The sequence below is a fragment of the Somniosus microcephalus genome, chromosome 5 (genome assembly GCF_052327205.1).
Source record: "Somniosus microcephalus isolate GS21.2 chromosome 5, FLI_Smic_1.0, whole genome shotgun sequence".
In the NCBI taxonomy this organism is placed as follows: domain Eukaryota; kingdom Metazoa; phylum Chordata; class Chondrichthyes; order Squaliformes; family Somniosidae; genus Somniosus; species Somniosus microcephalus.
Genome location: NC_140991.1, coordinates 72,641,623 through 72,666,909, shown reverse-complemented (window position 1 = coordinate 72,666,909; position 25,287 = coordinate 72,641,623). Strand labels below are relative to the sequence as shown.

The window sequence follows — 25,287 nt, the reverse complement described above, 5'->3', positions numbered from 1 at the left end:
TAGGTAAGGACAAGATCAGGTCAGTTGCCAAGAAACTTTAGGGTCACCAATGCCACTGGAATCATATCCATGCAAAATCTCAAAGCAGGAGAGGAGAAAATATGTACAAAAAGGTTAGTGTCCCTGTGATACCATGCTCATGGAACTGCAGAGAATGCATGTTTTAGAAAAATATATAGCATCGTTTAGTACTCTCTCAATCTTTACTTTTAAAACCAAATCAGGAATGGACATAATTCATCTATCTATATTTAAAAGTCTTGTATCTAGCAATTCAGTCACACAAAAGCATGACCCATGCAAAATCTGTGTGATAATAATAGCTAATTGTATTTAAAGAATGAAATTTGAACCAATGAAACGCAATTTAATAGATAAGAAGCCCAGCAACAAAGAGAAAGGACATTGCGTGTTACAGGGTGAGACAGTCCCGTCCTTATAAAGCAGCATTCTCCAACTTGCTGAGAGTAGTGCTGTGGGAGAGGCAATTGTTTTTATAATTTCTATATTTTATAATTAGAACAAAGTTTCTCAGAACTGAATTGCTCTCTGTTAGCAATTAATTATAGTGCTTAATTTAGTACATTACAATTAAAGATAAACTGACAAATATATATGTAGCAGCTGCTTAATAAAAGGTTCTTCTAAGAGCAATACCACCCCCTTCACTCACTCTAGATGCCTCATTCCCAATTACAGATTGCAAATTTCAATCATAGCATATGCAAAAGCTACTGTCTCACCAACAAACTACAAAATAGCATATGTGGAAAATTTGAACAAGTAGCAATTTTTACTTTTGTACGAGATCTGCTATAATCTTTTAAGCTTACAATCTATATTCAGGAATGGGGAAGTGTTGATACAACAGTTAAATACAAGTTTTATTTAAAAACCAAGGAGGTTGCGACAGAGCATCCTCACATGCAGCAAAGTTTTCAGTACTAAATGTGTGACGTGATCAAGAATACAGAAATCTGCAATTCTCTGTCAACTTTTTAATCGGCTTGTTTATTTGAACTTAATGTACTGAAGGAGCCCAGCACAATCAATTTGAACCTTCAGTTTGCAGAACTTGTTAAAAAAAACTCAAAAATAGTAACATACCAAGAAATAATTTTGATGATCATTAGATTTTCATATATTCGCTGCTTAATAAATGGAATTTATAATGTGTGGTTTCAACAGCAGACATCAGTGCTTTGTTTTTTAACAAAATAATTTTTAAAATTCACGATCTATGAAAAACATCTGTTGAATCTTGCAGATCTGTAATTATATTATTCTGTCTGGATGCCTTAAAAATATAAACTATCTTCCTAACCCAATGTAAAAATATCCTTTCACAGCTCAAAAGGGGCTCACTGCATAGTTTTGTACTATGGTATTGTCTTCCTGTGATCACATTACGGTAGCCCAAACCTCCAAGTACCAGAATCGTTGTACAACTGATCAATTACAGCTGTTGATTCAGTGATTGGAACTCCTACACATCTGCTTCTTGCTTAGTTAGTTAATGGTTCACTTCCAGGTCCTAAAAGTACTGCAGTTTTTTTTCCCCAAGACAGTGTCTAACCCTATCTATGCTGCCCTTACACTGCCTGTCTTGTTCAGTTTTGTCACTCAACATACAATGCAAATCCAAGTGACTCACATCTGCCACTGATCGACCCAATTCGTGAGCAATCTTTTCCCATCGACCTGGAGTACCCCCTGGGAACTTAACCATACTTCTCGTCAGCTGGCTGAGGTCCTCTTCTGTCCACTCAGGTGCCTGTAATAATGTCCAAAATAACAGGGGGGAAAAAAAGTCATAAAATGAATTAAACCCTTCAAAAAACATGACAGAAACAGAAGCTGTTTCTAAAGATACTTTATTTACACAAATAGCCCAATGCAAAAATACTATCTTAAGAATTAGTATCATACAAAAAAATAAAACATTTAAGCTTGGTAAATCAGCACGTGCAGATTTTGAGTTTAAAAAAAATCCATCATGAAACATCACCAATAGAATGTTAAAAAATTAATCCCTGAAGATATAAATACTTTATATATAATAATCTCTGACCCTAGTAATGAACAACCATGCATCATGGGGTTTGTATTACTAAGCCGTCAGTGCAGAGTGCAGTCACAGAGGTGAGTGACCCTAGGGACCATCTCCACAGCTACCGCAAAGCCTCTTGCTGACACTAATCCTCCCTGTCATTCTCCCACTGTGCTCAAACCACACTGACATCCGCCTGCTGCACTGCAAGCTTAACGGGGCCTTCCTGACTTTTTCACTGCTGCCCCTAATCAATGGTTCAAACATGCTCCTTTCACCATGTCCAAATGGCAACTTCAGTCATAATCAAAGCGCACTACCCTGTAAAGGGTTTCTCGACAGGCCTAGCCATTTGCATTAATTTGCAAAGCAAACTATGTTATTCAGTGGGTTCTGTACTGCTGCTATCAAGAATGTTCCCTGAAGCAGATAAGTGGGCATAAATATGACCTGCCACTTAAACCCAGTAAACAATTGCCAAAATGCAATCAATGTTTTGGCTCTTTCACTTCTTCCTCTATATTAGAAGTCTTTTTCCTCCTAAAAAAATTGTTACAATAATTTAGCTTAACCACACCTATTTTCAGAAATATCTATGATTATGCCTTAAACAGTAACAATTAAAGCAATTTTTTTTTAAATAACTGAATTCAATAACTTTCCCGGTTGAAAGCATGTAACAAGAACAGAAGTCTTTGTGGAGTAATTCTTAGCCACTTCAAAATTTTACTTTAAAATTGATAAAAACAGTACATGTGAATTGGGGATAAGATTCTGAAAAAGTCTCCTGGATACAATCACTAAACTATTCTACAGTTATCTTAGAATCATGTACGCAGCGTTGTAAAGCCACCCACAATTCAGATTTTTTTTTTTTTAAATTAAGAAACCATATTAGAACCAAAAACTTGATGATCCTTTTTTTTTTACAGAATAACTGTATAAAATTATAGTTTCTAACAGTTCACAAATGATGTCCAAAAATGCACTGTAAATGTATTTCCAAATCTTCAAACTTTTGAGGAAAGTTAACAAAGAATTGAAGTAATGCTGCACAAAATATGCAGCTCTTAAAGTCATTAGAAAACTGTGACAATCACATTTAAACAAAATTTTGACCTGAGGGTTTTTTCTGAAAGGTTCAAGTCATTCTACAGCTGTTCATTGATATTTTGAATAACAGCTACAATTCTTTAAAAGATTTTGTCTTTATTCCATAACATTAAATACTGTAGTTTCATTTTTATCAGGTTAACCCTTACCCGGTTTGCACTGCTGCTCAGATTATATTTGAATTGCATTGATATGAACTGAATTCGATCTCTCTAATGTTTACACTGCACCTTTGCCCCAAACTCAGGTCATATCACACAGTATCAAATTACACTCCAGCACATGTGCTCAATGCAAAGTGGGGCCAGAGTGGAGCAGGAATTCAAAGCAGGCATGTTTATAACAGCTGAATTTCAAGTTAGTCGTTATGAGTGGCTTTAAACAAGCATCAAATTTGAGGGTTTCTGTTGCAATCAAAGATCTCAGTACATTAATTCTTAGCTGAAGCACTTTCAAAGCATGTTAATCAAAATCTAACATAAATTGGTCAGTTAGCTTTTTCAGGTTGTTGCAGCAATAAACCAATTGAAACAATTTTCAAGCTAGTGTTCCTTACCTGCTACTAAAATACAAAATCAGTTTTGTAATCTTTAGCAATTATAAAGTGGTACAGATATTGCCATTCCTACAGTCCATACTAGCATTCTTATATGCTATGTTCTACTATATTTTAGCCAAAGTAATGCATGTTCCATGATCCCCTTATATCCGAAGCAACGTATACTACCACAAAACCAATTTTAATTAGCAAAAATTCCCATTTTAAGCAGATGTACAACATTTCAATAATTTTACAATTGCCAGTGTCTACTACACATTAATAAATGGCAGAAAATTGCCTATTGGCAAGCAGGCCATTACATTTGTAATATTATAGCTAATTAAAAGATTCCAACTCAAGAGTGGCATTTCAGAATTATTAGTTAATATATCAAACGGAACCTGAACAATCGGGTCAAGTTGTATAGGCCTTTCACCAGCACAAACTATATTTGCATTTCATCAAAATAGATGTTGAATGCCTTTAGCTTAAATTAGTGTGAGCACCATCAATTAATTAGCTTTGTAAAAGCTACATTTCATGCTTGCATTACATTCTGGGAATTGATTAAAAACAAACAGCAATTTAACTGGAATTTTAGCAAATATAGTTTCATTCCTAAAAGGTAAAAATGATTCCCTGCTGCCACCCGCCCGCCCATCCCCCCCCCCCCCCGCCCGCCCCCCCAAAAATCAATATTTAAAGCTAGCTAAAATAGAACCAGAATGTTGTGACATACTGAGAGGGTTCTTTAAAATCACAACTACCAAGTAACAAGTTAACCAAGGACCGACACAATGTGCTGCTGAGCCATAATGGCTGCAACCCGTCCTAAGTGATTAATTAAAAATTCCACAGAAACAGCCAACTGTGTCTCCAGACAGAAAGAATGAATACTGCAGCACAAACTCCTTAAAATCAGGAGTTAAATAAGTTTTCAAGGTGTTAATTGCATGAGCAGATTCTCCCTCATTTAGCACTGAACCAAGCATAGCTATTACGGTCAACTGGAAGCATAAGCATGCTGTTTTGTTGTTGAAAACCATGCGTCTCCCAATTTTTTTTGGAACCAAGACCCAAAAATCCATCCCTGCAGTACATCAAAGTAATGGCAGATGCCACATGGCGAGGAGACAGCTGTCATTACTACGTTTGCATTCTAATGCGACAGTAGCCTGCTCAGATATGTGACCTAAACCCAATTAAATGTTTCCAGAACACAATCTTTGCACTGATGGAGGCTAGAGATTTACATTCACTACAAATGCCTCGGCCATATTAAAATGCATTACTTATTGCATTTAGGCAATTTAAAATAAAACACCAATTCATAAAAGCAGCACGGTCTTGCTTTATATACTGCATAGGTCTGTTACCCCTCCTCTATTTGAAACATTTTGTAGGTGGCATACAGAAGATACTGTTTACCCCATTAGGAAAATTACATTTTACTTATTTAAACTATTTTTAATAAACCATATATATTATTGATAATGTTTTGGTTTTAGAGACTGAATGTTTTGGTTTTAGAGACTGATACTTAAAGATGATAAGAACTATTTTAAACTTGATCTTAATATACTGTAGTATATCTTAGAATACTGACCAGCTTATTTGGTTTTTCAGACAATATTTAAAATATTTTGTTTCCTTTTTAAAAAAAAACTTTCAGAATATTTGGCTCTTAAACTTCTCAGACCAGTGAAAGTTTATATATTGCAAGTTTCAAATTAAATTTGGTACTCAAAGGATTAGTATTACTCAATAAAATCAGGATCCGAGAGTCTATAAGGTCTGTAGCCACAGGGAGTCCCAATGGGCCTTAAAAACAGATTGAGACAAAAATGAAAAACATTAAAGGATAACAGAAAAATTGATCATAAAAACATTTGTGGAAACTGTATACCTTAGATCAAGCAGCTGCTGTACACATTCAACTAAATAAACACAAGTTCATTAGGTGCTCAAAATATAGAAAGAGCCCACATATACTTCTTTGCAGGAGCCTGCCAATAATTTCAACAATGGGATTATTTCAAAAAGTGCATAATATTGCAGGACGATTACTAATCTCAATTCTCACTATGCATACTGGAACCATACCAACTGGATCCAGTACCACACTGACAGCTGTCTCTATTTTCACTACATTCAAGCTGAAGTGAATGTACTAGTTCGACAATGACCGTTGCTCCTGGATTGGGAAGGTTAAAAAGAAAATCAGCCACTGCTCCTGCTCCCGCTCCTGACCACAAGACAGCAATCTTTTCTGTACACGTGATGGGATTCAGTTATGCTATAACACGCCCTCACCCTGTGCTCAAATAAGCAGACAACACTCACTCTAAAGCCCAACTTCAGCAGGTTCTGGAAGGGCTACAGATGCTATGGAACTCTACCCCTGAAGAATTAATGTCTTCAAGGAGAGCAAGAGCGAAGATAGAAAAATAAATGAGTAAATAAAGCATCAAAAACAAACTTGCTTTTGCATAGCTCTTTTCACATTTCAGGATACCCCAAAGTGCTCTACAGCCAACAAATTACTTTTGAAGTGTAGTCACTGTGGTTTGATAAGCAAACGCAGCAATGTTTTTGGTGATGTTGGTTGAGGCATAAATATTGGTCAGGACACCAGAAAAACTCCCGTTCTCCTTTCAGTCATCCAGATTTTTCAGCCACTTGAGGGGGCAGATGGAGTTTAACGTCCTACCTAAAAGGTGGCACCTCCGACAATGCAGAGCGCCCTCAGTACTGCATTGAAGTGTTAGCCTAGATTTGGTGAAGATAGAAAATGCTGGAAATACTCAGCAGGTCAAGCAGCATCTGCGAAGAGAGAAACAGAATTAACGTTTCAGGTTGATGAGCTTTCGTCAGTTCTGACAAAAGGTCATCGACCTGAAACGTTAACTCGGTTTTTCTCTCTCCACAGATGCTGCCTGGCCTGCTGAGTATTTCCAGCATTTTCTGTTCTTATTTCAGATTTCCAGTATCCGCAGTATTTTGTTTTTGTGTTATATGCTGAAGACCTGGAGTGCGGCTTGAACCCACAGCCTTCTGACTCAGAGCAAGAGTGCTACCACTGTGCCAACTCCACCACTAACTACTATATAGATTACAGATGAGGGTTTCAAGAGGCAGAATTTAGAGCAGTAAAAAAGGCAGTAATTGATGCTGACCTAGAATAAAAATCATATTTTTCACTGCTTTATTGTTCAACATTATACACTGCAAATTGATTCGCACTGCAGCTTGTATTGGATTACCAACGATCACTAGTTATATTCTAAAGGCAAAATGCTAATTGGTCTCCTAAATACAAATATTGAAATTATTGTCATAGAATGTTACAGCACACAAACAGGGCAATTGCATGATCCAAAATAAAAACTAGCACACACTTTTTGCCAAGGATTTTCTGATTGCATTTATATTGTGCGTTCTGTAGTTTACTAAGTCAAATCTGCATAATCCTTGTGATGTGCAAATGGGCTGAAAAATATTGGTGATTAACGAAAGGTTTGCTCTGGTGTAGAAAAAGATTCATCCAGTTGTTCAAATAACAGTAGTTTAGAAAGTAGAGTATTTTTCTCTAGAGTTTCAAGATGGTATTCCCCATTAGCACATATTTGACCACTCTGCCGGACTCAATGCTAAACATCACTCCACTATTTAAGAATGGCAAGAGAGATAAACTGGCAAATTATAGCCCTATTAGTCCAACGTCAGTTTGGGGGAAGTTACTAGAATCTGTTATTAGGGATAGTGTGAGTGAGCATTTGAACAAATGAGGTGATCAGAGAGAGCTAACATGGATTTGCAAAAGGTAAGTCGTGTCTAATGAACCTAAATGTTGAGGAGGTAACGAACATGGTCGATAAGTGAGTGTCTATGGATATAATTTATATAGACATACAGAAGGCATTCGACAAGGTTCCACATAAGAGACTTAACAAAAATGAGAGCGCATGGAATTAGAGGCAACCTATTGGCTTGGATAGGAATTGCTTCGGAGGAAGGAGACAGAGGACAGGGATAATGGGTATGTACTCAAATTGGCAGGATGTGACGAGTAGTGTCCCCCAGGGACCTCTACTGGGGCCACAGATTTACTATATTTATAAATGGCTTGGATGAAGGAATAGAGAGCGTATATCCAAGTTGCAAAGGGACACTGATAGATTGAGAGTGGGCAAAACCGTGGCAGATGGAGCTCAATGCAATAAAGTGTGAGGTCACCTACTTTGGACCTAAACAAGATAGATTCTCTAAATGGCGAGAAGCTAGGAACTGTGAATGAGCAGAGTGATTTAGGGATCCAAGTACAGAAATCGCTAAATGCTAGGGGACAGGTACAAAAAATAAATAAAAAGGCTAATGGAATGTTGGCCTTTATCTTAAGAGGGCTGGAATACAATGGGGTGGAAGTGATGCTATAGCTGTACAGAGCTCTGGTTAGATCCCACCTGGAGCACTGCATTGTGTTCTGGGCAGCGGACCTTAGGAAGGATATAATGGCCTTCAGTAGGATATAATGGCCTTCAGTGAGTGCCGTGCAGATTCACCAGAATGAAACCTAGGCTAAAAGGGTTAAATTATGAGAATAGGTTGCAGAGACTAGGGTTGTATTCCCTTGAATATAGAAGATTAAGAGGTGATCTAACCGAGTTGTTTAAGATGATTAAAAGGAGTTGATAGGGTAGATAGAAAGGAAGTATTTCCTCTGGTGGGGTGGGTGAGTTCCAAACAAGGGGGCACAATCTTAAAATTAGAGCTAGGCCATTCAGGGATGATGTCAGGAAGCAATTCTTCACAAAGGGTAATTGAAATCAGAACTCTTCCCCCCCCAAAAAGCTGTTGAGGCTAGGTCAATTGGAAAATTTAAAAACTGAGACTGCTAGATTGTTAGGTAAGGTGTTAAATCCGTGAATCTTAAGGTATGGTGTTCTTCAATGAATAGACAGAGACTGCAGATTAACAATCAACAGGTGTTTACTGGATGGGGGTAGTCTAAAAACTAACGGTACAGATCCCTACTCAGGGTTTATAACACAGGTGTGGTCACTGCCGGTACTACAGTATACAGGAGCTGTAAAAGTAGTTCTCCTCTTAAAGGTACATACACTACATAAGGGTATAAGGGTTACGGAATCAAGACGGGTAGATGGAGTTAAGATACAGATCAGCCATGATCTAACTGAGTGGCGGAAACAAGCTCAGGGAGTGAATGGCCTATTCCTGTCACAAACATATTTTGTTTTAAAGCCACAGTGCTCCCATAACAATATTTTCCCTCATTTTAGATAGGAGCTGAAACAACCTACCTATAAAACCATTCCTCATCACTCACTGTTTTTAAGACTTCTTTCAGGCACATATCTGTCACAATAGTGCGTTGTTAGTATAATTATGGTGTTCACCTCCACTCTTTGCCTCTAGTTCCAGACAATCAGGGCCCAGAAAGCAAGGGTGACGAGTACAGGTCAGTGATTTAAATATATTAACCATATGTGTAAAGTTAAAAAAAAGTTAAAATAATTTGAAAATGAATGATGTAGGGAACAGCATTTATTTCATAGGTATGTACATAGAAATCAAGTTAAAGTCTTATACAATCATTACTGATCGGCTCAAATGATGAGCAGCACAGAAATAAAACGATCACCCAAATTTTTCCTTTTCAAAGCAAAATCTGGATTTTTTCCCCCCAGAGATTTAAAAAAAGTATTATTACTGCTTTGAACCACCAGCATTTGTGAGGTCATTTAAAAGGAATAATTCCAAGGTGGGATCCTACAATGATCCCTACATAAGTATAAAAATTCCCAAGATGGCTGATCTCCTGCTTAAGGTGACCATTTTCATAACAACTTATATTCATATAGCTCTGTTAACAGTGAAACTTTCCGAGGTGCTTCACGCATTTCTTGTTCAGCAACAGCTGCCAGCCTCCATCTCCCACCAACATATATATATATGTAAATGGCGCAACCCTATTTCTTGTTTTTTTTTAATAAAAGGCACTTCTTTCAAATACAATAGCAAAATACTGCAGATGCTGGAAATCTGAAATAACAGAAAATGCTGGAAGCACTCAGCAGGCCAGGCAGCATCCGTGGAGAGAGAAACAGAGTTAACGTTTCAGGTCTGTGACCCTTCATCAGAACTGGAAAAAGGTTCTCGCACTTCTGCTATCACCCCTTCCCCTCCCTCCCGGAATCACGATCGGGTTCCCCTCACCTTTCAACGCACCAGCCTCCACATTCAACGGATCATACTCCGCCATTTCTGCCACCTCCAGTGATTCCACCACCAAACGCATTGTCCCCTCATCTCCCCTTTCAGCATTCTGAAGGGACTGCTCCCTCCGCGACATCCTGGTCCACTCCTCAATCACCCCCAACAGCCCTTCCCCTTGCACCTTCCAGTGCGAGCTCAGGAGATGCAACACATGCCTTTTTACCTCCTCCCTTCCCACTGTCCAGGGCCCCAAACACCCCTTCCAGGTGAAACAGCGATTTAATTGTACATCTTGCAATTTAGTATACTGTATTCGCTGCTCACGATGCGGTCTCCTCTACATTGGGGAGAGCAAACGCAGATTGGACGACCGCTTTGCGGAACACCTCCGTTCAGTCCGTAAGGGTGACCCAAGCTTCCGGTCGCCTGTCACTTTAATTCTCCGCTCCACTCCCACTCTGACCTCTGTCCTTGGCCTCTTACACTGTTCCAATGAAGCTCAACGTAAGCTCAAGGAACAGCACCTCATCTTTCGGTTAGGCACTTTACAGCCTTCTGGACATAGAAACATCGAAGATAGGAGCGGGAGTAGGCCATTCGGCCTCTCGAGCCTGCTCCGCCATTCAATGTGATCATGGCTGATCATCCAAATTCAGTACCTGGTCCCTGCTTTCTCCCCATACCCCTTGATCCCTTTAGCCTTAAGAAATATATCTAACTCCTTCTTGAATATATTTAATGAATTGGCCTCTACTGCCTTCTGTGGTAGAGAATTCCACAGGTTCACCACTCTCTGGGTGAAGAAATTCCTCATTTCTGTCCTAAATGGCATACCCTTTATCCTTAGGCTGTGACCCCTGGTTCTGGATTCCCCGACCATCGGGAACATCCTTCCTGCATCTAGTCTGTCCAGTCCTGTCAGAATTTTATAAGTTTCAATGAGATCCCCTCTCATTCTTCTAAACTCCAGCGAGTATAAGCCCAATCGACCCAATCTCTCCTCATACGTCATACCTGCCATCCCAGGTATCAGCCTGGTGAATCGTCGCTGAACTCCTTCCATGGCAAGAACATCCTTCCTCAGATAAGGCGACCAAAACTGCACACAATACTCCAGATGTGGTCTCACCAAGGCCCTGTACAACTGCAGCAAGACATCCTTGTTCCTGTCCTCAAAGCTTCTCGCTACAAAGGCCAACATACCATTTGCCTTCTTAACCGCCTGCTGCACCTGCATGCTTACCTTCAGCGGCTGGTGCACAAGGACACCCAGGTCTCGTTGCACTTCCCCTTCGCCCAATCTATTGCCATTCAGATAATAATCTGCCTTCCTGTTTTTGCCACCAAAGTGGATAACCTCACATTTATCCACGTTATATTGCATCGGCCATGCTTCTGCCCAATCACCCAACCTGTCCAAATCATCCTGGAGTTTCTCGGCATCCTCCTCACAGCGCACACGCCCACCCAGCTTTGTGTCGTCTGCAAATTTGGAGATATTACATCTAGTTCCCTCGTCTAGATCATTAATATATATTGTGAATAGCTGGGGTCCAAGGACCGATCCCTGCGGTACCCCACTAGTCACTGCCTGCCACTCGGAAAAAGACCCGTTTATTCCAACTCTTTGCTTTCTGTCTGCCAACCAGTTTTCTATCCAAGTCAGTACCTTGCCCCCAATCCCATGTGCCTTAACTTTACACGCTAACCTCTTATGCAGGACCTTATCGAAAGCCTTCTGAAAGTCCAAATATACCACATCCACTGGTTCTCCCTTATCTATTTTACCAGTTACATCCTCAAAAAATTCCAGTAGATTAGTCAAGCACAATTTACCTTTTGTGAATCTATGTTGACTTTGTCCGATCCTGTCACTGTTTTCCAAGTGTTCAGCTATTACATCCTTTATAATGGACTCTAGCATTTCCCCCACTACCGATGTCAGGCTTACCGGTCTGTAATATCCCGTTTTCTCCCTACCACCTTTTTTGAATAGTGGGGTAACATTAGCTACCCGCCAATCCATGGGTACTGTTCCAGATTCCATCGAATGTTGGAAGATGATCAGCAATGCATCTATTATTTCTCGGGCCACTTCCTTAAGTACCCTAGGATGTCGATTATCAGGCCCTGGGGATTTATCCGGCTTCAGTCCCATCAATTTCCTTAACACCATTTCCTTACAAATACTGATTTCTTTCAGTTCTTCCCCTTCATCAGACCCTATGTTCCCCAACATCTCTGGGAGGTTATTTGTGTCCTCCTTTGTGAAGACAGAACCAAAATATGTATTTAATTGGTCTGCCATTATAAATTCCCGATTCGGACTGCAAGGGACCTACGTTTGACTTCACCAATCTTTTTCTCTTCACATATCTATAAAAGCTTTTACAGTCAGTTTTTATGTTTCCCAGCAAGCTTACTCTCATATTCTATTTTCCCCTTCTTAATTAATCCCTTTGTCCTCAACATTGGACTCAACATTGAGTTCAACATTTTCAGACTATAACCCTGCCCTCATTTTTCAGGGGCTGTTGATGATGCTGCCATCCCCATTTGCAACATTTAATCTCTCCTGCCTCCTACCCTAGCACAGGCTATTCCTTCAGTTCCTTCCTCCCCTCCCCCTGCCTCTGCACCTGCTTAAAACCTGTTACATCTTATGAAGGGTCACAGACCTGAAACGTGAACTCTGTTTCTCTCACCACGGATTCTGCACTTCTTTCAAATGTTGTTTTATTTGTATTCACAAGAATTAATAATGTTTCCATTAGGCCAACAGAAAATTATCATTTTTTAAAAATCTGGCAAACACCATGTTATGCCTTCAGACCTTTTCACACAAATTGGAGATGAGAAATACACTCGCATACACTTCGGTGTCTTCCTGCTATTAATTACAGAATCCAAGAAATGCCTTGAAAAAGTACTTGTGCTTGTTGAATTGAGTTTGTAGAGGCACATTATGCAAGCAGCAATTTGTTTGGGTAAACCTGCAGACTTTTAGACACTGCTATATAGTGCGATATAAGCTAACTCATGCAAGGGCCAACTCCAACAAATGATCTAACAACATAACATTTGACAAACTGATGAGGTTTACTCGTACTTTAGAACTATTAATGCCCCATTCATGATGCACCAAGCATGCAGTATCCAGTATGTTTGAGCATAATGCTAGCTGGCAACCATGGGTGCATTTACTTATTCTCAAATCAGATCAAGCTTTGCCTTCTATGCATTAAAAAAAAATACACACCACTCTGCTCACCAGCCTCCAATTGCCAGTGACATGTTTAATGTTACGAAAGGGGCAAAAAGCAAGATCATTTCTAATTTTTGAAATTTAAAGCTGGCAAGGTTTATGCTTTCAGTGTAGCAAGTCAGCTGTGCAGTTTAGTCATACTGTAGCTGCTACATAACATTAGGACACCTCTTGCAAGTGATCACACTACTCTTGCCAAACAGAGAAATCAATAGCATTATATACTCTGTTATATAACTCTTTCTCTCTCCACAGATGCTGCCAGCCCTGCTGAATATTTCCAGCATTTTCTGTTTTTATTTCAGATTTCCAGTATCCGCAGTATTTTGCTTTAGCATTACATACAAGAAGTCTGGTGTTGGCGTAGTGCAAAAAATCATACCTCAAACATGCAGTATACTGGGCCATAAACCACCCTCTAATTACTCTTTTCTACATGCATTTAAAAATTTGATTAAAAAACTAGCCAAATAACCAGTCGGAAAACCAATTTTTAAATGAAGTACAGGTTTATCTCTTTGCAAATAGACTTTCTATTTGACTAAATGCCTACAGGTACATAGGAGCAGTTAAGCAAGTGAAAATATTGATGCATGTTTGACTAATAAATTTAACCTGGTAAATTCCACAAAATGAATGTAGTTCCTGTGAAATGATAAATGATACAACTACCCGAAAAAGCAATTAACCCAGTTAAAAGACTGCCCAACATTAAGAGACTTCAGTACCTGCAGGGTAATTTGTTAGTTATTTAGAAAATGTATTCTTGACAACTGCAATAGAAATGTAATTATATTTAATTAGTTCACAAGCCAGGTGAATCACAAATACATTTGTAGGCAAGTAACTACAGTTTGATTGGTGCTCTGAACTGGAATATAAAGAACCACAAATAATTCACAACTGTATCTGGGAGGTCTTGTGGTATGAATCAAGCCCCTGAAACTTCCAACACTGAAAATTTTCCAAATATATTTGGAAAACTAAAAACAAAACATACAATAACCTTAAAAGGAAAATCCAGTTCACTGAGTAGCTGAGTTGTAAAAGCCAGAAACATTTCAAATTTAATCCCCATTCTGCACTAAACCAGCTGATCTCAGTAGGATGGCAGCAGGAATGCTGCAAATCCTGGGTTAGGGAGGAAGGGGAGAAGAAAAATAATGTCCATGGTTCCCAGTTACTTTCAAACCATCCTGCTGGAAGTGCATTTGTGGAGATTCGATGGGACAGACTTGGCTGTGATCTCCCCATTGCCAAAAAGCATACTGAGACACTGTCATGAAGTTCACACATGAATAATGACCAATTGGGCAAGGTAATAAGAGAAACTTGGTGCCGACAGAATCAAAACACAGCAAGAGTCAATAACTTCAGGAGAAAGTGGAGAAATAGGTGAGAACATTTAAAAAACACAAAACCAACCTTCACATCATTAAAAATGTCAATAAATGCTTTAGAATACCAAGACTAGTACACATTTTTAAATACTGATTACAATGATAACTACTTGGTCTATATGAAATGATAAATATCACCAAATGCTGCTCAAATAGAAGTGAGGAAATACCATTGTATGTTTTTTTAACTATTAAAATCAACAAAACCGCCAGAGGAACATAATTTTCAAACGCTGGTTATTTTATTAGTGTTCAACAATTTTCAGTAATCCAATTAAATAGGTACATCAATTTTTTTATTATTGGGAATAGTTCCTATAGTTCCTTCTATCAGGGTTGCAAAAATCAAATACATTTCAGAACAAGATCAAGATTTAAATTGAATTTGTGTATTTATCACAGGTTTAAGTGGCCTAAAATTATATTAACACAGCTGTATACTATGAAACATCACACTTGCTAAGCAATGGTTGCACAAGTGAGTTAATTATACCATGTACCCTGTATATCGTGGTAGCTAAAGTTAGATATTAATTAATGAGAAGACATGCATATAATGTGAAATTTTACCAGATTTATGACCATTTTGGAATAAGACATAACCAAATGGTGAAAATCCAGAAACATGATTAAAATAAATACTCCATTATACATGTGTATTAATGCTCCTAATTGTCACTACATTCCCTTGAGTTTTTCTCTTTTAAAGAAACCTCCCCTCAAATCACACAATGATTCAAGGTACGCATCTAAAAACAAAAGCTTTGGTAAACAGTTTAAGACAAATAGGAAATGCATTCATTTTAGGTTTATGGTAAATTATATCTAATGCCTCTCTAGAATACAGACTTATCTTTAGAACATCAACATTTAAAGTGAAAGAAAATGGCTTTACCCTGTTTGCCAACTCCTGTCAAATTTGATTGCTTTGATCTATTATTCATTGGAGTATCAGTTTTGCACCCAGAAGCTAAATTCTTGTATGACAGTGTTAGCATTTTTCCCCCAGTTTGTTTTATTCAGTACTCTCTTTTGTGACAGCCACCTTTAGTGACAGCATTCCATCAAACAGACACCCAAGTCTTGAATTAAGATTTAATTATGTGAAGTGCTTCAACATTTTGGTGTAAACATGTATTTTCCATTTTACATACATTTGTCTTTAATGAAGGAATAGATCACAAAGGGAATTTCTCTTTAATGAAGTCCGACACATTTTCACTATAATGCATTCCAGAAATAGCAATAAAATCTAGAGCTTTCTCACGAGAAAATAACTACAACATCCTCAGCACTGTTTCCAGCACATCTCACAAATATCATATTTCCCAGTGTTTTCTAGATGCAAGTTTTCACAAGGCGTTCTAAAGCAGAGACAACGTTGCCCTCTTAAGAATTTCAGCTCAGAAATTCAAGTCAGAACATAAGAAATAAGAGCAGGATTAGGCCATACGGCCCCTCGAGCCTGCTCCGCCATTCAATAAGATCATGGCTAATCATCTACCTCAACTTCACTTTCCTGCCCGATCTCCATATCCCTTGATTCCCCTAGAGTCCAAAAATCTATCTATCTCAGGTTTAAATATACTCAAAGACTCAGCATGCACAGCCCTCTGGGGCAGAGAATTCCAAAGTTTCACAACCCTCTGAGGGAAGAAATTCCTACTCATCTCAGTCTTAAATGGCCTACCCCTTATCCTGAGACTATGCCCCCTAGTTCTAGACACTCCAGCCAGGGGAAACAACTCTCAGCATCTACCCTGTCAATCCCCTTCAGAATCTTGTATGTTTCAATGAGATCACGTCTCATTCTTCTAAACTCCAGAGAGTATAGGCCCATTCTACACAATCTCTCATCATAGGACAGCCCTCTCAGCCCAGGAATCAATCTAGTGAACCTTCGTTGCACTGCCTCCAAGGCAAATATATCCTTCCTTAGATAAGGAGACCAAAACTGTGCACAGTACTCCAGGTGTGGTCTCACCAAGGCCCTGTGCAATTGTAGCAAGACTTTCCTTACCCTTATACTCCAACCCCCTTACAATAAAGGCCAACATGCCATTTGCCTTCCTTATTGCTTGCTGTACCTGCATGCTAGATTTCTGTGTTTCTTGCACGAGGACACCCGAATCTCTCTGAACACCAACATTTAAAAGTTTCTCACCATTTAAAAAATATTCTGTTTTTCTATTCTTCCTACCAAAGTGAATAACCTCACATTTCCCTACATTATACTCCATCAGCCACCTTACTGCCCATTCACTTAGTCTATCTATATTCCTTTGCAGACTCTGTTCTCCTCTCAGCTTACTGTCCCACCTAGCTTTGTATCAGCAGAAAACTTGGATACATTACATTTGGTCCTTCTAGGTCATTAATATAGATTGTAAATAACTGAGGCCCCAACACTGATCCTTGCGGCACCCCACCTGCCAACCTGAAAAAGATCCGTTTATCCCTACTCAGTTTTCTGTCCGTTAACCAAACCTCTATCCATGCTACTATATTACCACCAACCCCATGAGCCCTAATCTTGTGTAATAACCTTTTATGTGGCACCTTATCAAATGCCTTTTGGAAATCCCAATATACTACATCCACTGGTTCCCCTTTATCTACCCTACTAGTTACATCCTCAAAAAACTCTAATAAATTTGTCAAACACGATTTCCCTTTCATAAAACCATGTTGACTCTGCCTAATCATGTTATGATTTCCTTAACAATTGATTCCAGCATTTTCCTGACGACTGATGTCAGGCTAACTGGCCTGTAGTTGCTTGCTTTTCTCTCCCTCCTTTCTTGAATAGCGGTGTTACATTTGCGACCTTCCAATCCGCTGGGGCCATTCTAGAATCTAGGAAATTTTGGAAGATCACAACCAATGCATCCACTATCTCTTCAGCCACCTCTTAGAACCCTAGGAGATAGGCCGTCAGGTCCAGGGGATTTGTCGGCTTTTAATCCCATTAGGTTCTCTAGTACTTTTTCTCTACTTATATTAATTACGTTAAGTTCCTCACCCTCATTAGACCCTTGGTTCCCCACCATTTTTGTTATGCTTTTTGTGTCTTCTATTGTGAAGACAGATAAAAAATATTTGTTGAACGTTTCTGCCATTTCCTTACTCCCCATAGTAATTTCTCCTGTCTCCGCCTCTAAGGGACCAACATTTACTTTTGCTACTCTTTTCCTTTTTACATACTTATAGAAGCTCTTACAATCTGCTTTTATATTTCTTGCTAGTTTTCTCTCTTCTATTTTTTCCCTTATCAAATTTTTGGTCATCCTTTGCTGGTTTCTGGAACTCTCCCAATCCTCAGGCTTACTATTATTCTTTGCAACATTATAAGCTTCTTTCAATCTAATGCTATCCTTAATTTCTTTATTTAGTCACGGTTGGATCACTTTTCCCGTGGAGTTTTTGTTTCTCAATGGAATGTATTTTTGTTGAGAATTATGAAATATTTCTTTAAATGCTAGCCACTGCTTATCTACCGCCATACCTTTTAATCTATTTTTACAAACTACCTTAGCCAACTCGCCCCTCATACCTATGTGATTAGCTTTATTTAAGTTTAAGATTCTAGTTTTGGACTTAAGCAAGTCACTCTCAAACTTAATGTGAAATTCTATCATATTATGATCACTCTGCCCCAGAGGATCCTTTACTATGAGATTGCTAATTAACCCTGTCTCATTACACAATACAAGATCCAAAATAGCCTGTTCCCTGGTTGGTTCCATGATGTTTTGTTCCAGGAAACTGTCCCGAATGCATTCCATGAACTCGTCCTCCAGACTACCTTTGCCAATTTGATTTGTCCAGTCTATAAGATTAAAGTCCACCAAGATTATTCAATTACCTTTGTTGCAAGCTCCTACTATTTCTTAATTAATATTCCATCCAACGGTACAGCTACTGTTCGGAGGCCTATATACTACTCCTATCAGTGTTTTCTGCCTCTCGTTATTCCTTATCTCCATCCATACTGATTCTACTTCCTGATCTTCCAAGCAGAGATCCTTTCTCGTTACTGTCCTTATGTCATCCTTAATTATCAGGGCTACTCCCCCTCCTCTTCCATTCTGCCTGTCTTTTCGAAACATCAAGTACCTTAGAACATTTAGTTCCCAACCTTGGCCACCTTGCAACCATGTCTCTGCAATGGCTATTAGATCAAACCCATTTATCTCTATTTGTGCCACTAGTTCATCTATCTTGTTGTGAATGCTTCGTGCATTCAGGTAAAGTGCCTTTAATTTAAATTTTTTACCATTATTCTCTACTTTGACCTTATTCTCTGCTGCACTGCTACCGTTAACCTCTCTGTCCCTTCCCGTCATACTCTACTTATTTTTACCTAAATCGCTACACTGCTCTATTGCCTTGACCTGTTTAGATTTCTAAATTTCCCCTCACCTGACCCCCTCCCACCCCTTTTTATTTATTTTAAAGCCCTATCCTTTAATCATCTTAAACACCTCAATTATATCACACCTTGATCTTCTATACTCGAGGGAATGCAAGCGTAATCTATACAACCTTTCCTCATAATTTAACCCGCTTAGCCCCGGGATCATTCTGGTGAATCTGCGCTGCACCCATTCCAAGGCCAGTATATCCTTCCTGGGGTGCGGTGACCAGAGCTAAACGCAGTACTTCAGATGGGGTCTAACCAGTGCTTTATACAACTGTAACTTGCAACCCGTTGAATTTCAGCTTCCTCGAGATGAAGGCTAACATTCCATTAGCCTTCTTTATTATTTTTTGTTCCTGTCCACTAGTTTAGTGATTTCTGTACCTGGACCCGTAAATCTCTCTGCTCCTCCACAGTTCCTAGCTTCTCATCATTTAGAAAATACTCTGATCTGTCGTCCTTGGGTCAAAAGTGGCTGACCTCACACTTCCCCATGTTGAACTCCATCTGCGATAGTTTTGCCCATTCACTTAATCTCTCCATATCTCTTTGCACCTTTCTGCTCCCATCTGCACTACTTACTGTACCACCCAACTTAGATCCCATCTGAAGTACTGCGTTTAGCTCTGGTCACCACACCCCAGGAAGGATATACTGGCTGTGGAGTGGGTGCAGCGCAGATTCACCAGAATGATCCCGGGGCTAAACGGGTTAAATTATGAGGAAAGGTTGTATAGATTAGGCTTGTATTCCCTCGAGTATAGAAGATCAAGGCGTGATATAATTGAAGTGTTTAAGATGATTAAAGGATTTGATAGGGTAGATTGAGAGAAACGATTTCGCTGCTGGGAGAGTCCAAAACAAGGGGGCATAACCTTAAAATTAGAGCTAGGCTGTTCAGGGGTGATGTCAGGAAGCACTTCTTCACACAAAGGGTAGTGGAAATCTGGAACACCCCCCACAAGTTTGAGGATAGGTTAAATGAAAACTTCAAAACTGAGACGGATAGGTTTTTGTTAAGCAAGTGTATTAAGGAATATGGAACCAAGGCGGGTAAATTGAGTTAAGATACAGATTATCCATGATGTAACTGAATGACGGAATAGGCTCGAGGGGCTCAATGGCCTACTCCTGTTACTAATTTTTAATTAGTGAAGATTATGTAGTAATCAAACAAACATGTTAAAAGCCTTTTATTTATAACATTTAGCAATGAGAACTACACATTTACAGTGTTAATTTGCTTTAACATTTTAGTTCTAAAGGTAAATTTAAAAATGCATATAAAAATAACGTGGAGGACATTGATACTTTATATTTAGATCTCTTAGGTAAAACCAATCTGCAAACACATGTTCAAAAAATAATTTTTGGCCCTCAACATACTTTAATGTCAAAGTTAATGATATGAATGGAGTATTCACCAAAATTGAGCTGCATTAAATAATCTCAAACCAATGTAGTATTTGACTCAGCTACAATGCACAATTTGCATGACACAAAGCTCTGCTCTACATTAATGCAAAACATGAGGTTACAATGTTCACAATTTCTTAAAAATAAGCAGTTTGACATTTGTCGCAAATCCACCTGGAAAAGATGACGCCACACAGTGAGTACTGCACATTGGCCAAGTTTATAAAGCACTGGGCCACAACTGGAGTATTGCGTCCAGTTCTGGTCACCACACTTTAGGAAGGATGTGAAGGCCCTTGAGAGGGTGCAGAGGAGATTTACCAGAATGGTTTCGGGGATGGGGGATCTTAGCTACAAGGACAGGTTGGAGAAGCTAGATTTATTTTCCTTAGAGCAAAGGAGGTTGAGGGGTGATTTGATAGAGGTGTACAAGATTATGACAGGTTTGGATAGGCTAGATGGGGAAAGGCTGTTCTCACTAGTTGATGGTACAAGGACTAGGGGACACAGATTTAAGGTTTTGGGCAAGTGATACTGGGGGATGTGAGGAAAAACCTTTTTATGCAGCGGGTGGTGAGGTCCTGGAACTCGCTGCCGACGGAAGTGGTGGAAGCGGAGACACTCAATGTTTTCAAGGGGAGATTGGATAGGCACTTGAGGGAATTAAACTTGCAGGCTACGGGGATAGAGCGGGAGAATGGGACTGACTCGATTGCTCTGCAGAGAGCCGGCACGGACTCAATAGGCCGAATGGCCTCCTTCTGTGCCGTTATGACTCTATGATGGGAGTTGACTTTTAAACTTTAAATTTAAAAATAAGTCTGGCTGTCTGTTATTCTATCTTCAAATTTCTAATGATTCCCTGGTCTGTACTGTATTAGCACATTTCAGCTGAGGGTGCTACAGCTGGCCCCAGTGCTTGTGGGTTTGAAAAAGGGGAGGACAGGGAACACAAAAAAAAAATAAGATTTACACTCCTGATCACTATTCAGCGAGTTCCTGTTGGAAAGTGCTGTTTTGCAGATGTTAGGGTTAGAGGACAGAAATAGGTTTAGCTGAGATGCCCTCACTGTTAAACAACTAGAACTTATATATCTATAATAGCACCTTTAACTTTGCAAAGCATCCCAAGGTCCTTCACTGGGGGTGGAGAGGAAACAGACATCAAGCAAGAGTTCAAAGAAATGTTAGGAGACTTGACTGAAGGTGTGGTTGAGGGTTAGTTTTTGAAGAGAATCTCGAAAGGTGGGGAGAGATGGGGAATGATTTAGCGAGAGAATTCCAGAATACAGCAGTGTGATAGTTGAAGGCTCTGCTACCAAAGGTGGAGTGCAGGGACAGGGACATACAGCAGGCCAGAGAAAGAGTGTGAAAGCTGGGATGTAGGACTGGAAGAGGTTACACAGGTAGCATGGAACAAGTCTATCAAAAAAAATTAAATGAGGATGAGGATTTTGAAATCCATGCACTGAAGGACAGGAAGCCTATGCAGTTCAGCAAAGACAGTATAGATGAGCAAGAATTAGTATGGGATAGGAAGCAAGGCTAGGGAAAGTTGTGAAAAGTTTTTTGGGATGGAGCTCTGGAGGTTTCAAGACGACCACTGGAGAAATTGATTCTCACAGCGACAAAGGCTTGTATGAAATTTTTAGCAATAAGGGTGATGCAGTTATGGAGGTGGGCGATGTTAGACTTGGAAATTGATAAGTCTTGGTGACAGACTGGATGTGGAGTTTGAAGCTCAACTCTGGGCCAAATGGGTCACTAGTTCAGCCTGTGCAGCAACAAAGGTGGTGAAATTAGGATCCGACGTAGTTTCTGACAGGAGCCAAACACGATGGCTTCAGCCTGGTCAGTGTTAAGCTGGAGAAGTTTCTGCCTCATCCAGGACTTGGTCAGACAGGGCAGTCAGACAACACAACAGCGGTGGAACAAAAATTATGGTAGAGATGGAAAGCTGGGTGTCATAAGAATAAGATGGCCCTGGCTTATACACAGTCTCAGCTCATACAAGAAGATAGGCCCCTTTGGGGGAGATACCAAAGGGTTAACAGCACTCATGGAACTATAACCCAGCATGAGTCAGCAGCTTCAAGAGGGAGGTGGGGGGTGGAAAGGGATGAAAATTAAAGGGAAATATTTCTAATGAGACAAAAGGAGCAGAGTACGGAGATCAGTGTTAGGGGGATTAAATACATGGGGTTACGGGGATCGGGTGGGATATGTGTCGGTGCAGGCTCGATGGGCCGAAATGGCCTCTATCTGCACTGTGGGGTTTCTGTGATTCTGTGATTCTGTGATGTGTTTAACCATACATTTGGAGCTCAGTTTTCCCTATTCAAAAATTATACATGTAGGGAGTATAAATGCGGCTGCCCTTAAAAATGCATTTGATACAATATTTAATACAGGGTACAAGGTTGCCAACTCTGGTACAACGTATCCTTGAGGTTCTGTCACATAACCATCTGCCTCCAACCGCCCCGCCCAGTCAAACAGGCTTCCCACCCACCCCAAAACCACCATCTGCAATATTTTCATAACCAATAAACAAAACTTTTCAATGGAAAAAGACAATCTTTTCTAAAGCTGCTATGCTATTTCTCCAGAATTGTTCGCTGCAGGGTCCAGGAGATTAATTTTTAATTCCTGGAGTCTCCAGGACAATCCTGGAGGGTTGGCAACCCAAACGAAACGTCATTAGCTCCGATTCCAGAAAACCACCGCGCGTGAGCCGCAACAAAGCTGTAGGCCCAGTTTACCCTGGATCTACGATTCTGCTGCCAGGATAAGGGAATCAGCTTTAGTTGAGTAAATGTAGGAGGCAGGCTCACAGAGTCCAGTCTCTTAAAATCCAAACTAAATATGGACCAGTGTAAAAGTGGCTATTATGTGTTTACACATTTACTTCCCTCATTCAGAAATGACACAAAAGGGATTACAACTGTGGCTGCCGAATCATCATGCTCTTAAAAATGTTCCTGATTTGATACAGCACCATTGCAAGATTTGTCCAACATCCTGCTTTGGATTTCTAAAATTCACTTCTTGTCTTCTAGTTAAGTGAATAGAAGATTTTGGTTTTTTTAAAAAGTAACAACTTGCCTTTTATATAGTGCCTGTAACATAGAAAAATGTCCCAAAAGCACCTCACAGAGGCATAACCAAAAAACGTAACTTGCTTTGCTTAATTTTCTTTTTGCAATTGCTACTTCCAGTTATTTTATCATGAGTGGAAGATTCAGGAAACATTCCAATATGTTTAAAGAGTTGTTTTTCCATGCAAATTAGAAGACTCAACAGAAATTCTATTTCAACTGAAGTTTGAGAGCGCACAACATTCTATTCAGCTGAAGCCCCTCCCCTAACAATCCCACGCACGCAGGCTGCAATATATTTAGAGCAATGCCTTTCTTAACAAACCATTACATATTTTACAATTATCCAATTCACAATAAATTGTAGAGATCATATAAATAAAAATATCTAGCTTGTCCAATTTTAACTGTAGAGTTCGATTTAAAAATTGGTAATTAAAATTTCACAATCAGCTAGTTACATACAATTTGATCATTGCTCTAAATGGTTTCTAAACATTCAGTCTAACTGCTCTTGGAAGTCCTAAAAAACAAAATTTGATTAATCCTAAACCAAAATGTATACTTACTTAATGCTAAACATACGCATCGTGTGGTTTAGTAGCAATTTGATGCCACAATTTACAAAGGAAAAAAATATCAACTGTTAAGGGAGCAAAAGGCGCAATAAACATTAAGCTTTTTCGAAACACAGTAGTCAAACTAGCTTGATAGCAAAATACTGCAGATGTTGGAAATCCGAAATAACAACAGAAAATGCTGGAAAAACTCAGCAAGTCAGGCAACATCCGTGGAGAGAAATTTGAGTTGACGTTTCGGGTTTGACCCTTCTTCAAAACTGGAGAGAAAAGGAACTAGATCGAAGGCAGGGCTGCGATCGGACAAAAGAATAAAAGAACCAAAAGAAGTAAAAGAGATTAGAAGCTAGACGAGATGGTAATAGGCTGTGATTGGGTGTAAAGTGTACTAGCAGGGCAAAAGATAGCTGCCAGGTGTGAGAGAGAAACAAAAGGAAAGGGGGGGGGGGGGGGGGAAAGGAAAGGAGTGGAAAAATATAAGTGAAAATGAAATAGGGGCCGAGGTTATGATCTGAAATTGTTGAACTCGATATTGAGACCGGAAGGCTTTCCTTTTGTTTCTCTCTCACACCTGGCAGCTATCTTTTGCCCTGCTAGTACACTTTACACCCAATCACAGCCTATTACCATCTCGTCTAGCTTCTAATCTCTTTTACTTCTTTTGGTTCTTTTATTCTTTTGTCCGATCGCAGCCCTGCCTTCGATCTAGTTCCTTTTCTCTCCAGTTTTGAAGAAGGGTCAAACCCGAAACGTCAACTCAAATTTCTCTCCACGGATGTTGCCAGTCAAACTAGCTTGTCTGCATTTCATTCCGAGACATGCCTCTCAAAAAGACAAAGACCAGCACAACAACAAATGGATCAGCCATAGAAATGCAGAATAGCAAGGATGCCTGCAGGATACAAGTTCACACATTTAATCATGTGTTATTTATAAGCATATCCCCAATATTAGTCATGTTTCCTAAATCTCCCACTGTTGCATTACTGACAAACAGTAAAACTAACTGCATTATTTCCATATTTTATTACTCAAAGTTTAAAAGTTTTTGATGCCTTTTAACTAATTGCAAATTTCTCAAGAACCAATGAATTAGGTTAATTCAAGGCTGCCTTTACAATAGCACAATTCATTTCAAACAGACAAGGTACACTCCAGGAGCCTGAGCA

The 25,287-nt window shown here is 39.4% G+C and overlaps 1 protein-coding gene across 1 annotated transcript in view; it reads right to left on the bottom strand.

Annotated features, from left to right (window-relative positions):
• Positions 1–25,287, bottom strand: part of LOC147117116 (dnaJ homolog subfamily C member 1-like) — a 107,259-nt gene that overhangs the window by 40,266 nt on the left and 41,706 nt on the right. Inside the window, exon 2 of the mRNA XM_085987807.1 lies at positions 1,655–1,774. Within this exon, the coding sequence (XP_085843933.1) occupies positions 1,655–1,774 (120 nt within the window). The remainder of the gene's footprint in view (positions 1–1,654; positions 1,775–25,287) is intronic.